Source organism: Oenanthe melanoleuca, chromosome 26 (genome assembly GCF_029582105.1).
Source record: "Oenanthe melanoleuca isolate GR-GAL-2019-014 chromosome 26, OMel1.0, whole genome shotgun sequence".
Lineage (NCBI taxonomy): Eukaryota > Metazoa > Chordata > Aves > Passeriformes > Muscicapidae > Oenanthe > Oenanthe melanoleuca.
Window position 1 is genome coordinate 2,302,167 of NC_079359.1, and position 12,592 is coordinate 2,314,758.

The 12,592-nt window shown below is 52.4% G+C and overlaps 1 protein-coding gene and 1 long non-coding RNA gene across 2 annotated transcripts; one reads left to right on the forward strand and one right to left on the reverse strand.

Annotated features, from left to right (window-relative positions):
* Nucleotides 1-1,373: 1,373 nt before the first annotated feature.
* On the reverse strand, nucleotides 1,374-5,922 carry BTG2 (BTG anti-proliferation factor 2). The gene is made up of 2 exons (XM_056511490.1): nucleotides 5,616-5,922; nucleotides 1,374-1,925 (listed from the first exon to the last, which is right to left on the reverse strand). The coding sequence occupies exons 1-2, from the start codon at nucleotides 5,773-5,775 to the stop codon at nucleotides 1,582-1,584; spliced, it is 504 nt and encodes a 167-aa protein (XP_056367465.1). The 5' UTR covers nucleotides 5,776-5,922; the 3' UTR covers nucleotides 1,374-1,581.
* On the forward strand, nucleotides 2,608-3,138 carry LOC130263744 (uncharacterized). The gene is made up of 2 exons (XR_008842385.1): nucleotides 2,608-2,773; nucleotides 2,947-3,138. It is a non-coding gene; the product is annotated as an uncharacterized LOC130263744 (long non-coding RNA).
* Nucleotides 5,923-12,592: the final 6,670 nt, after the last annotated feature.

Genomic DNA, 12,592 nt, shown 5'->3' on the forward strand with positions numbered 1-12,592 from the left:
TTAAAATTAAAAATAAAAAATAAATAAAAAATAAAAGTCACCTTGGAGATTTGGCTGTGCACCCCCAGGGTTGTTCCTTTGGTGGGAAAATCCTGGAAAATTTCTCAGGAAAAAAGGGAATTAATTCAACTTGGGAGGATGTTTTGATTTTTTTCCCAAAATTCTTTCCCAAAATTTTGCCCCTCCTGGGTTCTGGGAGGTTAAAATGAACAATCCCCCCAAAAAAACACTGAGATCCCTTTTACCTGAAAAGGGAATTTGGGTTTTTTTTGGGTTTTTTTTATATTTCCAGGCACTCCCCTGTGGGTGAGGTCATTTATTGCACAAGTTCACCCCAGGAAAATTTTTTTTTTTTCTGCTTTGCTGACGTGAGAAAAAGGAAGTGATGCAACTCCAGACTCTGCTCTGATCTCCTCATGCACAAACAACAACCTGACATCTCAAAAAAAAAAAAAAATAAATTTGAGAATCAAGGCTGATTTACCAAAAAAAAAACAAAAAAAAAATCAGAATTTTAAAAGTCAGGGTTGCTGGGTTGGATTTTTAAATGTATTAAAGTTTCCTTCCTGGCCCAGAGCACCCAGGAGATGGAAATAAATTGAAATTTATTGCACAAATGTCTGAGAAGTTGAATCATCATGGGCTGGGTGAGAACAGCTCAGGAAAAGGGGAAGGTTCAGCTGAGAGAAAAATTTGGGAAGTTTTGCTCCCAACCAAGCAGGTCCATGGTCCCAAATCTTCTCCCAGAATTGGGAAAAAAAGCAAAAAATTGGGATAATATCCCAGGAAAGGCTCTTTGCCAGCAGGCAGGTGGAGTTTAGAGTTTTAATCACTATTAAATTTGGGGTTTAAAGGTTAAATAATAATAAAAAATTGGGGCAGAGTGTCCCTGAGTGCTGGGAGAGCAGAGGAGCAGGAATTTGAAATTGTGCAAAAACAGAGATGGGACCCAAATCCCTTTTCCAAGTGCTGTGGCTTTAAAAAAAAAAAAAAAATCAACACCAGGACCCCAAAATATTCCAGATTTGAGGAGAAAAGGCAGCAAAAAGTGTGTGTGGGGGGGATCAGACACCAAGAACTGCAGGACACAGAGAAGAATTTGGGGATCTCAGTGTCCCCAAATCCTGAGTGACCCCAAATCCCCAGGACAGCTCAGAGCAGTGACACCCCCACCCTTCCAAAATGAGTAAAACCAGCCCCAAAATCACCATCCAGGCAGATCTCAGCTTCACAAGAATAATAATAATAAAAATTAAAAATAATAAATCCACGAGCTTGCAACAGCTTTAGAAAAGGCACCTGAGGCGCCGCCTGGGCTCAGGGCGGCGCCCGAATTTTTAATTTTTGGATTTTTCTCCAGGTTTTGGTTTGGGTTTTTTTTTTTTTGTGGGGTTTTTGTTTTACTACAAAAAAATATATAAATAGCTCTTCATCTTAAAAATAGATTCCTCAGCTTGAGGTATTACAGTAGCCTGTGTCTTGGCAGTGTAAGGACAGAGGAGGAGAAATTTTTTTTTTTCGTTTTGTCGTGTTTTTTTTGGGGTGTGGGGAGGGCGGAGATTTTTTTTTTTGTTTTTTTGTTTAGCTGGAGACAGTCATGATGTAATTTTTGGAAGGGCTGGCACGTCCTAACATCATCTGGTTCTTGCAGGTGAGCATCCCTCCATAGGGAGATCTGGGGTGGTTTTTGGAAGCCTCGTAGAGGACGCAGATGGAGCCGTCGTCGCCGATGCGATAGGAGACCTCGAAGGGATCCACCCACAGGGTCAGCTCGCTGGGCAGCAGCTGCAGCAGCTGGGCCAGGCTCAGTCCTGTCTGCCCCGCTGCCCTGCTGATGATGGGGTCCAGCCCGTGGCTGATGCGCAGGCAGCGGTAGCCGGAGCCCTTGGAGGGTTTCTCGGGGAACCAGTGGTGTCTGTAGTGCTCTGGGAGGAGAGAGAAGAGCAATGAGCAGGGATATCCCAGAAAAAGTGGGGTTTAGAGACTTTAAATCTGGTTAATTTAGAGTTTAGGGTCTTTAAACCCCATTAAATTTGAGGTTTAGGGTCATTAGTCCCCATTAAATTTGGGGTTTGAATGCCAAATCCTAAGCAATGCCCTTTGGAGGGTTTCTTGGGGAACCAGTGGTGTCTGTAGTGCTCTGGGAGGAGAGAGAAGAACAATGAGCAGGGATATCCCAGAAAAAGTGGGGTTTAGAGACTTTAAATCTGGTTAAAATTAGAGTTTAGGGTCCTTAAACCCCATTAAATTTGGGATTTAGGGTGTTTAAACCCCGTTAAATTTGGGGTTTGAATGCCAAATCCTAAGCAATGCCCTTGGAGGGTTTCTCGGGGAACCAGTGGTGTCTGTAGTGCTCCGGAGGGAGGGAAAAAAAAAAATCAGGAGGGATATGCCAGAAAAAGTGGGGTTTAGGGTCCTTAAACCCCATTAAATTTGGGGTTTAGGGTCTTTGGTTCCCGTTAAATTTGGGGTTTGAAGGTCAGATTCTAAGGAATGACCATGGAAGGGTTTATCGGGGAGCCCGTGGTGTCTGTAGTGCTCTGGGAAAGCAAGGAAATAGCAGTGAGTAGGGAAATCCCAGGAAAAGTGGGGTTTAGGGTCTTGAAACCTGGTTAAATTTAGAGTTTAGGGTGTTAAATCTGGTTAAATTTGGGGTTTGAATGCAAAATCCTAGGCAATGCCCTTTGGAGGGTTTCTCGGGGAACCAGTGGTGTCTGTAGTGCTCTGAAGGGAGGGAGAAAAATCATGAGCAGGGATATCCAAGAAAAGTAGGGTATAGGGTCTTGAAACCTGGTTAAAATTAGAGTTTAGGGTCTTTAGTTCCCGTTAAATTTGGGGTTTGAATGCCAAATCCTGAAGAACACCCTTGGAAGGGTTTCTCCGGTGTCTGTAGTGCTCTGGAAAAGGAACAGGGAAAAGTGAGCAGGGATGTCCCAGAAAAAACAGGGTTTAGGGTCTTTAAACCTGGTTAATTTAGAGTTTAGGGTCTTTAGTCCCTGTTAAATTTGGACTTTAGGGTCTTTAAACCCCATTAAATTTGGGGTTTAAACATCAAATCCTAAAGAAGGGTTTCTCGGGGAACCAGTGGTGTCTGTAGTGCTCTGGAAAGGGAACAGGGAAAAGTGAGTAGGGATGTCCCAGGAAAAGTGGGGTTTAGGGTCTTGAAACCCCATTAAATTTGGGGTTTAGGGTCTTTAGTCCCCGTTAAATTTGGGGTTTGAATGCCAAATCCTAAAGGAGACCCTTTGAAGGGTTACTCAGGGAGTTTGTAGTGCTCTGGGAGGGAAAAGGGAAGAGCAGTGAGCAGGGAAATCCCATGTAAAGGGATTCCCAGCAGGAAGTGGAGTTTAGGGTCTTTAGTCCCTGTTAAATTTGGGGTTTAGGGTCTTTAGTCCCTGTTAAATTTGGGGTTTAAAGGCCAAATCCCAAATGACACCCGGGCAGCACAAAAGGGAAGGGGCAGAGCACAAAACAGGAATTGAACTGTGCAGGAAGTTTTGTACCCAAGAGATGGGAGCCCAATCCCTTTTCCAAGGGGGCAGGAAGAGCTGCCAGCCCCCACCCCATATCAAATATCCCATATCCCATATCCCACTGCCAGGCTGCCCCACAGGCTCCTCCATCCCAAATCCCCCACAGGACAGCCCCAGGGGCTGTGGGGTCAGATATGGTATCACTCACCCCAAAACTGCCCCATCCCCTTATCAGAGCCCGGGCACCCCTCCTGGGGCTGATAACGGGAACGGGGAGGGAGGGACCCCAAAACACCCAGATCCTGTGGGGACAGTGGGGCGGGGCTTGGGAGGGGCCTGGGGTCACGGGTGGGATCATTGGGATCGGCTGTGGGATCAGTGGGGCATCACTGGGATTGTCTGTGGGATCATTTGGGATCGGCTGTGGGGTCAGGGGGGCATCACTGGGATCGGCTGTGGGTGGTGGGTGGGCATTGCTGAGATAGTCTGTGGGATCACTAGTGTCTGTGGGATTGGGGGGGCATTGCTGAGATCCTCTGTGGGATCAGGGGGATCCTCTGTGGGATCACAGGGACATCATTGGGACTGTCTGTGGGATCACTGGGATCATGTGTGGGATCACGGGGGCATCACTGGGATCGTCTGTGGGATCACTTGGATTGTCTGTGGGATCAAGGGGATCCTCTGTGGGATCACAGGAGGGAATCACTGGGATTGTCTATGGGATCACTGGGATCATTTGTGGGCTCACCAGGATGGTCTGTGGGATCCTCTATGGGATCACAGGGATGGTCTGTGGGATCACCAGGATCCTCTGTGGGACCACTGGGATTGTTTGTGGGATCACTGGGATGGTCTGTGGGATCCTCTGTGGGATCACTTGGATTGTTTGTGGGATCACTGGGATGGTCTGTGGGATCCTCTATGGGATCACAGGGATGGTCTGTGGGATCACTGGGATGGTCTGTGGGATCCTCTATGGGATCACTGGGATCCTCTGTGGGATCACCCAGCCCCAGAGCCAGGCAGGGACAGGGGGGTCCTGCCCATCCCCAAGGGGTGGGGGGGACCCGGGCACACAAAGGGACCAAGGGGGGCACAGGGACAGCCCCGAGCCCAGGGGACAACTGGGAACAGCCCGGGGGGGACAGCAGGTCCTGGAAGGGACACGGGGGGCACCAAGCAGGGACAGCAGGTCCTGGAAGGGACACGGGGGGGCACCAAGCAGGGACAGCAGGTCCTGGAAGGGACACGGGGGGCACCAAGCAGGGACACCAGAGGGGACACGGGGATCACTCGGGAGGGGACACCAGGTCCTGGAAGGAACAAGAGCGGCACCAAGCAGGGACGCCAGGTCCTGGAAGGAACACAGGCACCACTCGGGAGGGACACGGGAGGGGACACCAAGTCCCACCAGCGACACGGGAGCCACTCAGGAAGGGACACGGCGTCCCGATACCAAGACGGGAGGGACAGCAGGTCCTGGAAGGGACACGGGGGCACTCGGCAGGGACACCAGGTCCTCGGATCACCACGGGGGGCACTCGGCAGGGATAGCAGGTCCTGGAAGGCACACGGGGGTGGGACAGCAGGTCCTGGAAGGCACACGGGGGACACCCAACAGGGACAGCAGGTCCTGGAAGGCACACGGGGGTGGGACAGCAGGTCCTGGAAGGCACACGGAGGGGGATAGCAGGGACAGCAGGTCCTGGAAGGCACACGGGGGGCACTAAGCAGGGACAGCAGGTCCTGGAAGGCACACGGGGGTGGGACAGCAGGTCCTGGAAGGCACACGGGGGACACCCAACAGGGACAGCAGGTCCTGGAAGGCACACGGGGGTGGGACAGCAGGGACAGCAGGTCCTGGAAGGCACACGGGGGTGGGACAGCAGGTCCTGGAAGGCACACGGAGGGGGATAGCAGGGACAGCAGGTCCTGGAAGGCACACGGGGGTGGGACAGCAGGTCCTGGAAGGCACACGGGGGGGGACAGCAGGGACAGCAGGTCCTGGAAGGCACACGGGGGTGGGACAGCAGGGACAGCAGGTCCTGGAAGGCACACAGGGGCTCCCGGCAGGGACCCCAGCGCGCTCCCGACCCCCAGCGCTCCATGAGGGCTCCGAGCCGGCCCGGCCGCACTCACCTGTGAGCGCCTCCCGCAGCGCCGCGCTGAACACCTGCAGCTGCTGCTCGCTGACGCGGCCGCGCGTCCGCAGCAGGCCGGACACGAAGCCCACGGCGGCGGCGATCTCGGGCGCCATGTCGGCGCGCGGGCCGCGGCGGTGGCTGTGGCGCTGGCTCATCCCGGGGGGACACCGGGGGACACCGGGGGGGCTCGGGGACAGCGGCGGCACCGCGGCGCTCGCGCGGCTCCTCGGGCTGCGCACGGCTGCGTGCGCGCCGCTTATATAGAGCGCGGCGGGCGTGACGTCACGGCGCGCGCGCGGCGTTCCATTGGCTGTATGCAAATGAGGGAATGGAAATGATGGGGGGAATAGAGCCTGAGCTCAGCGGTGACGTCACAGCGGGGGGGGGAGAGAGCGGGGGAGTGCGGGGTGAGCGGGGGGGGACGGGGACAGGGGACAGGGGGACAGGGACGGATAGGGACAGGGGGACAGGGACAGGGATAGGGACAGGGATAGGGACAGGGACAGGGACAGGGACAGGGACAGGGACAGGGGGACAGGGACAGGGATAGGGACAGGGACACGGGGACAGGGACAGGGGGACGGGGACAGGGGGACAGGGACACGGGGACAGGGACAGGGGGACGGGTGCGGGGATAGAGATAGGGACAGGGGGACGGGGACAGGGACAGAGGGATAGGGACAGGGACAGCGGGACGGGGACGGGGACAGGGGGACAGGGACGGGGACAGGGACAGGGACAGCGGGACGGGTACGGGGATAGAGATAGGGACAGGGGGACGGGGACAGGGACAGAGGGATAGGGACAGGGACAGGGGAACGGGGACAGGGGGACAGGAACAGGGGGACAGAAATAGAGAGGGACAGAGGGACATGGATAGGGACAGGGACAGGGGGCAGAGGGACACAGGGACGGGGGAGACAGGGACAGGGGTAGGGACAGGGATAGAGGGGGACGGGGGACAGCGATAGGGACACAGGGACAGGGACAGGGGAAGGCAGGGACAGAGGGACACAAAGACAGGGGGACGGGGACGGGGGACACAGGAAAACAGAGACGGGGGACACGGGGACACAAGGACAGGGGGACAGGGAAAGAGGGAAAGGGACGGACACAGGAACAGAGGGACAAAGGGACAGAGACGGGGGACAGAGGGACGGGGGTCGGGGACACAGGGATACAGGGACAAAGGGACACAGGGACAGTGACACAGGGACACAGGGATGGGGGCAGGCACACAGGGACAGAGGGACAGGGGTCAGGATGACAGGGATAGGGGGACACAGGGACACAGGAACAGAGGGACACGGACACGGGGACAGGGATAGAGGGACAGGAGGACAAGGACACAGGGACATGGGGACACAGGGACACAGCCAGGCCGGACCTTGGGGCTCCTGGGCGCTGCCCGTGCTCCAACTGCCCCCCGAGGGCTGGGGGGGGGGGGGCAGAGCCGAGCTGAGCATGGACCCATCGAGTCCGGGGCAGGGAGAGGGGAAGGGACCGTGACAGTGACCCCGTGCCACCCCCTGCCCTGGCAGGGACACCTCCCGTGGTCCCAGCCCGTCCCACCCGGCCTGGCCACCCCAGCACGGAATTCCTTCCCAATATCCAACCTAAACCTTCCCTCTCCCGCTCTGAAGCCGTTCCTGTGTCTGTCCCTCCATCCCTCATCCCAAATCCCTCTCCAGCTCTCCCGGAAGATGCTCGGAGCTCTCCCATCCAGAAACTCCCTCCAGCTGCCCGCTGGGGCTTTTCCCAGCAGCGTCTCCATCCCCAAACGTCCCTCCCTGAGCCCCATCCGTGGGTCTGGATCTGAAGCGGGGAGAACCCCCCGAGTGTCCGTGCAGATGAGGTGACAGTGCCATCCCCCGCTGCCTGAGGCGAGGGCTGAGCTCTCCCAGCCAAAATCCAGGCTGGGGGAAGAGCAGGAGGTGGCTCAGCCGCAGGGATGTGTCCCACCCTGGGCGACCGGGACAAGCCGAGGCAGGCAGGGATGGAGCCCCGAGCCTGCAGGTGCTCCCAGAGGAGGCGAAGGAGCACCTGGGAGCCACCACAAGCCCCGAGCTGGCCCAGCTGGCCCAGCCACGCTGCCCAGAGAGCTGCTGCTGAAACTGGCCCCGAGCTAAGGAGCAGCGGGAGGCTGAGCTCCCGCCTTTGATCGCCGTGAGAGAGTTGCTATCGAGGCAGGATGGGATCCCGGATGAATATTCCCTGGCAGAAATCCTTCCAAGCCATCGGCACCCAAAGCCACAGCTGTGCTGTGATCCCCAGGAAAACGCCCTCTCCTCCCGTGGCTGGGGCAGCCGGGATGAGCCAGGGCAGGGGAGCAGCTCAGAGGCTCTGCCCTGTGGCCATTCCCGGAGTTCTGGGGCTCTGGCAGCACATCCCACCTCCCTGGGGCTCCTCCCGAGCCCCTCGGGGTCCTGTCCCACTGGAAAATCATCCTGGATTTGCTCATCCTTTGTTTGGGGTTCTGTCCCACTGGAAAAATCATCCTGAACTTGCTGATCCTTTGTTTGGGGTTCTGTCCCACTGGAAAAAATCATCCTGGACTTGCTGATCCTTTTTTGGGGGTTCTGTCCCACTGCAAAAAAAACCCCTGGACTTGCTGACCCTTTGTTTGGGGTTCTGTCCTATTGGAAAATCCCCCTGGACTTGCTGACCTTTTGGGGTTCTGTCCCACTGGACAAATCATCCTGAGCTTGCTGATCCTTTGTTTGGGGTTCTGTCCCACTGGAAAATCGTCCTGGACTTGCTGACCCTTTGTTTGGGGTCCTGTTCCACTGGAAAACCCCCCTGGACTTGCTGATCCTTTTTTTGGGGTTCTGTCCCACTGCAAAAATCCCCCTGGACTTGCTCATTCTTTGGGGTTCTGTCCCACTGGAAAAAAAACCCCTGGACTTGCTGACCCTTTGTTTGGGGTTCTGTCCTATTGGAAAAATTATCCTGGACTTGCTGACCCTTGGGGTTCTGTCCCACTGCAAAAAATCCCCCTGAACTTACTGACCCTTTGTTTGGGGTTCTGTCCCACTGGAAAAATCATCCTGGACTTGCTGATTCTTTTTTTTGGGGTTCTGTCCTATTGGAAAACCCCCCTGAACTTGCTGATCCTTTTTTTTGGGGGGGGGTTCTGTCCCCCTTGAAAGCTCCCCTGGACTTCCTGACCCTTGTTTGGGGTTCTGTCCCACTGCAAAAAATCATCCTGGTCTTGCTCATTCTCTGGGGTTCTGTCCCACTGGAAAACCATCCTGGACTTGCTGACCCTTTTTTGGGGTTCTGTCTCCCTGGAAAACCCCCCTGGACTTGCTGAGCAATGGGCCAGTGTCCCCCACTCGTACCCCCAAAAGTGGGGATGCCATTGAGGTTTTCCAGCTTCTCCAGGTCTCAAATTCCCGATTATTTCCCAGGATTCTTGATGCCTGGAAATTCTTGATGACCTGTAGCAGAGACTAGGCAGAGTTAAAAGGAATAAAATCAATTTTATTGAAAGGATTCACCTTGGGCAGTGGCTGCACCCAGGTTGGGAGATGGATCCTGGTCATGAGTTTTTACATTTTTATAAATTTTGGTTCATTTACATATTAATTATTATTGGGGTTAATTGTTCAATTACAGCTTCAGGTTATGAAGTCTCAGCCCCCTGGCTTGCCCCCTTTCCCTCACTGTTATTTATGATTTTTGGGTGCTGGGATTGTTTTGTCACTCCCCTGTGACCAGAACTCACACCTCACATGGAATATCAGAATTACACACCAACAGCAGAGAATCTGAAAAACATCAAAGCTAAAACCCAAGGCATCATTCTGGGGTCCAACAGGATTTTTTGTTTGGTTTTATTCCCACTCTGCACATGGGATTTCCCACTGGCAGCTGTGCAGAGCTTGGGGCAGGACAGGAATCAGGGGAATAAAATGGGTTTGGGAGTTTTGGGAATGGGGAATTGAAGAGCTCCTGCCCCAGCAGGGCTCTGCTCTGACCCCATTCCGTGCCCTGGCAGCTCCCAGTGCAGCAGGATCAGGGCAGGGTCAGTTCTGAGAGGAGACACAGCCAAAAATCCTCCCCATCTGCCACCCCATTCATCCCCAGAGCAGAAGAAATCAGGCAAAGCTCTTGCCACAAACCAGATTTGCCTTTGTAAGCTCTGAAATAAACCCGAGGATTAAAGTCTAAGGATATTTTTTTCCTTTTTTTTTTATTTTTTTTTTCTTTAAGTCAGCACCACACACGAAAGGAGCCTGGCAGAGCTGCAGGGGGAGGGGGTTGGATATTCCAGAGACCCCTGGAAGAAGCTGGATAAACACCCAGCACATCCAGAGCTCTGTTCACACCTCTGCTGCCACCACGCTGGTGGATCAGCAGGAAAAAATGAGAATCGCTTAAAAATTTAAATTTTAAAATAACCCCATGAGTTGTTTTTTTTTTAATTTTTTTTTTTTTTTTATTGAGCCATCCCAGCTGGAGCAGAGCCGGTTTCTGCCAGCCTGAGGAATATTGGGATGGAATCCTGAGTCACTGGACTGGAGCAGGAGGTCTTGCCCAGAATAGCTCTAATAAGCAGGGCTATTAATTGGCCATTAGGGGCTAACTGTGCTCATTAGCGCTGATGAGGATGAGCCAAGCTGACCCAGCAGGATCCTCAGGATGGGGGGAAGTGGTGGCACCATTCCCCAAATTCACAGCTCCCATTTATTCCTGATCATTCCCAATTCATTCCCGGAGTTTTCATCCCTTTGGTGGATCCCAAATCACCTCGGCCCTATTAAACCCCTCCAAGAGGAGATTTCCTGTGGAGCTCAAGGCTCTCTAAGCTGGTTTTGTGTCCCTAATTTCTGGCCCTTGGGGTTTTTAATGCAGCCTTTCAAAGTTACAGAGCAAAGAAAATAAAACTGGGTTTAAAAAGAGAACTGAGTTCGAGGCTGTGCTGGCTGGGTTGGTTTTGCACCCTGCATTTAGCTGAGAGTGTTTCGATTTCAATTTAAAAAAAACAAAATAATAAAAAAAAAAAAAAAAAAAAACCAGCCCAAACTCAATAAATTTCTGCTCAGGGATTGGCCAGGCTGGGGCTGGAACTGGTCTGACAGGAACCCTCCTGTTTATCCAAATGAGCCTCCAAACCAGTCCAGCTGGAAATGTAACCATTAAAAAAAAAAAAAAAAAAAAGAACATTTGGCATTCAATGAAGGGTTAAAACCCACAGGGATGAGGCTTTGCAAGTCAGCAGCTCGGGGTGTTTCATCTTCACCTCAGAGGCAGCAGTTCCCACGCCAGCCTGGGACTCTTTGTGGGGTTTTTTTTGTTTTTTTTTTGGGGTGACGACACCCTGAGGTCTGCAGTTTATAGGGCATGAGGCACGAAACCAATTCCAGGCTGTCCTGGAATCCCAGCTGAGCCAGGGGAGACTCTTCACCCCTTTTCCCCAGCAGGAAAACAAGAATAAAACAAGAATAAAGCAAGAATAAAACAAGAATAAAGCAAGAATAAAGCAAGAATAAAACAAGAATAAAACAAGAATAAAGCAAGAATAAAACAAGAATAAAGCAAGAATAAAGCAAGAATAAAACAAGAATAAAACAAGAATAAAGCAAGAATAAAGCAAGAATAAAACAAGAATAAAACAAGAATAAAACAAGAATAAACAGAATAAAAAAAATTAAACATTCAAATCCACTGGCTGAACCAGCTGCCACCTCCCCCAGCAGCTTTTGGGATGGATTTGAAGATTATATCAATTTGAGAAATTTTCTTAAAGTTCAGAGGGGATAATTGCTGGGAATTGTTCAGAACTGTAAAAATAATGGATGTGCTGACTTGGTTTAAATCTCATTCCGTGGCTGTGCCGGAGGAGGGACAGACACCTGGTTGCACAATCAGTGGGAATTTAAGGAAAAAAAAAAAAAAAAACAGGGGTAAGCGGGGTTTAAAATATTTAATCCCAGTTTTAACCCGGGTGTGACCCCAGGAGGGTAAACAAGGCCGGGCTTAAAGCCCAGCCCAGATTTGGGGTGAAACAGGAGGGGGAAGGAGGCTCGGGAACCAAAACAAGCTCAGAATTATCCCACAGCATTCCCAAGGAATTCCAGGATTTTGGGCACCCCCAGCTCTGCTGCTCCAGCCTGAGTTTGGAGTTTTTTTGTTTTTTGGGGCATGTCCAGGCAGGTTCCCTCATCCTAAAAAAGAGCTTTAAATATCCCCTGGGCTGGATTTGTGTGGCTGGGGCTGGATTTTCACTCAGAATTTGGACAACAAAAATTCCTCTGCTCCCCTTCCCCTCCTCCTCATGCCCCATCTGCTCTGGAGCATTTTAAAAAGCAAATTTTGCTTTTTTTTCCACCATCCCAAAACCTCTAAATTTTGTTTCCCACCTCTGCCGAGCTCTCAGGTTGCTCAGGGTTTTTTTTTCCTCCTCGCTCTCATCGTTTTTTTTTGGTTTTTTTTGGGGCAAGGAGGATTTGGTGAGATTTTCAGAGTTTTGGCTTCCTCCCCAGCTGGGGATGAGCTCAGAGATGGTTTCCTGTTCTCTGAGCTCGGTTTATTCTTTTTTTATTTTTTTTATTTTTTTTTTTTCCACATCCTGGGGACAGAGGGGACGCGGAGCTGTTTGTGCTGGAAAACTTTGGGCGAGGAGATAAAAAGAATTGCAGAGAGCAGGGATGGGCTGATAAAATCTCCCCGGTAAACAGCAGGTGGGGGCACAGATTGTCCCTCCACAATAATTCTCTTTTATCAGGGTGTGGCCCAGGAATTGCTCTTTCCCCTCTGGAAACTCCCAGGTCAAAACAGCCACGCCCTGTCCCGGCACACCTGGGGACAGGTGAGGCCACCTGGGCGGGAATTTGGGGAGAAATTCGGAGCAAAATTTCTCCCATCTCGCCGAATTTTTCCTTGTTCGGGTCTGGCTCACGCCTTTCCTTCTAAGGCAGGATGGGGTGAAGGATTTCCCCTTTCCCTGCTGACACGCAGCTGCGAAAA